This window comes from Cicer arietinum, chromosome 5, assembly GCF_000331145.2.
Source record: "Cicer arietinum cultivar CDC Frontier isolate Library 1 chromosome 5, Cicar.CDCFrontier_v2.0, whole genome shotgun sequence".
NCBI classification, from domain to species: Eukaryota; Viridiplantae; Streptophyta; class Magnoliopsida; order Fabales; family Fabaceae; genus Cicer; species Cicer arietinum.
Window position 1 is genome coordinate 42,767,962 of NC_021164.2, and position 1,041 is coordinate 42,769,002.

At 43.5% G+C, this 1,041-nt stretch overlaps 1 protein-coding gene across 1 annotated transcript in view; it reads left to right on the forward strand.

Annotated features, from left to right (window-relative positions):
• The window catches only part of LOC140920461 (uncharacterized), a 1,828-nt gene extending 1,213 nt beyond the window's left edge, over positions 1-615 (forward strand). Inside the window, exons 2-3 of the mRNA XM_073368737.1 lie at positions 64-261; positions 325-615. Coding sequence (XP_073224838.1) covers positions 64-261; positions 325-615 — 489 coding nt within the window. The remainder of the gene's footprint in view (positions 1-63; positions 262-324) is intronic.
• Positions 616-1,041: the final 426 nt, after the last annotated feature.

Sequence of the window (1,041 nt, forward strand, 5' to 3'; positions counted from 1 at the left end):
ACTTTCAACTGTTAAAGCAAAAGGTAACGTCTGCCCCCTATTTTAGCACTTACATACTTTCAGAAAGAATTCTTTATTGAGAGTGATGCTTCTGGGAATGGGTTGGGTGCTATCTTAATTCAAGAAGGGAGGCCAAGTGCTTATTTTAGCAAAGCCTTAGGGGAGGGCAATCTGACCAAATCAGCATATGAAAAAGAGCTTATGGCAGTGGCTCTTGCTATCCAACATTGGCGTCCCTACCTCGTAGGGCGCAAATTTACGGTGTGTATCAATCAAAAGAGTCTAAAACAGTTGTTATCATAGAGGATTTGCACCATGAATCAGCAAAATTGGGCAGAAAAGCTTCTTGGATATCATTTCGATATCATTTACAAGCCCGAACTTGAGAATAAAGGTGTAGATGCATTGTCCCGTATGCATGACAGTGGGGAAATGAATTCCTTGATACATGTCCCGGAGTGGCTAGGTAGGGCTGAAGTGATTGAAGAGGTCCACAAAGATGTTGCTTTACAGAAAGTCATTTATGCGCTTAAGGAGAATAAACTGGTTCAATTTGGGTTTTCTTATGTGCGAGGAGTGTTGTTGTATGAGGGGAGGCTGGTGATTTCTGCATAGTCTCCATGGATACCGATTATCTTGAAAGAATTTCATTCTACCCCACAAGGGGGCCATTCCGGTTTCCATCGCACGTTTAGACGAGTAGCGTTGAACGTATATTGGATTGGCATGAAGAAGACAATCCAGCAATTTGTGCAAGAATGTGATACTTGCCAACGTCAGAAATATGTCGCTGCTGCCCCTGGGGGTCTGTTACAACCGTTGCCAATTCCAGAACAGATTTAAGAAGATGTATCGATGGACTTTATCACCGGTCTTCCTAAATCCAAGGGGTTTGACGTGATCTTCGTGGTGGTCGATCGGTTGTCCAAATACAACCATTTCATTCCTCTCAAGCGTCCTTTTAATGCCCGTGTGTTGGCCGAAGTGTTTACAAAGGAGATAGTGCGACTGCATGGCATTCCCTATTCCATTGTGAGTGAC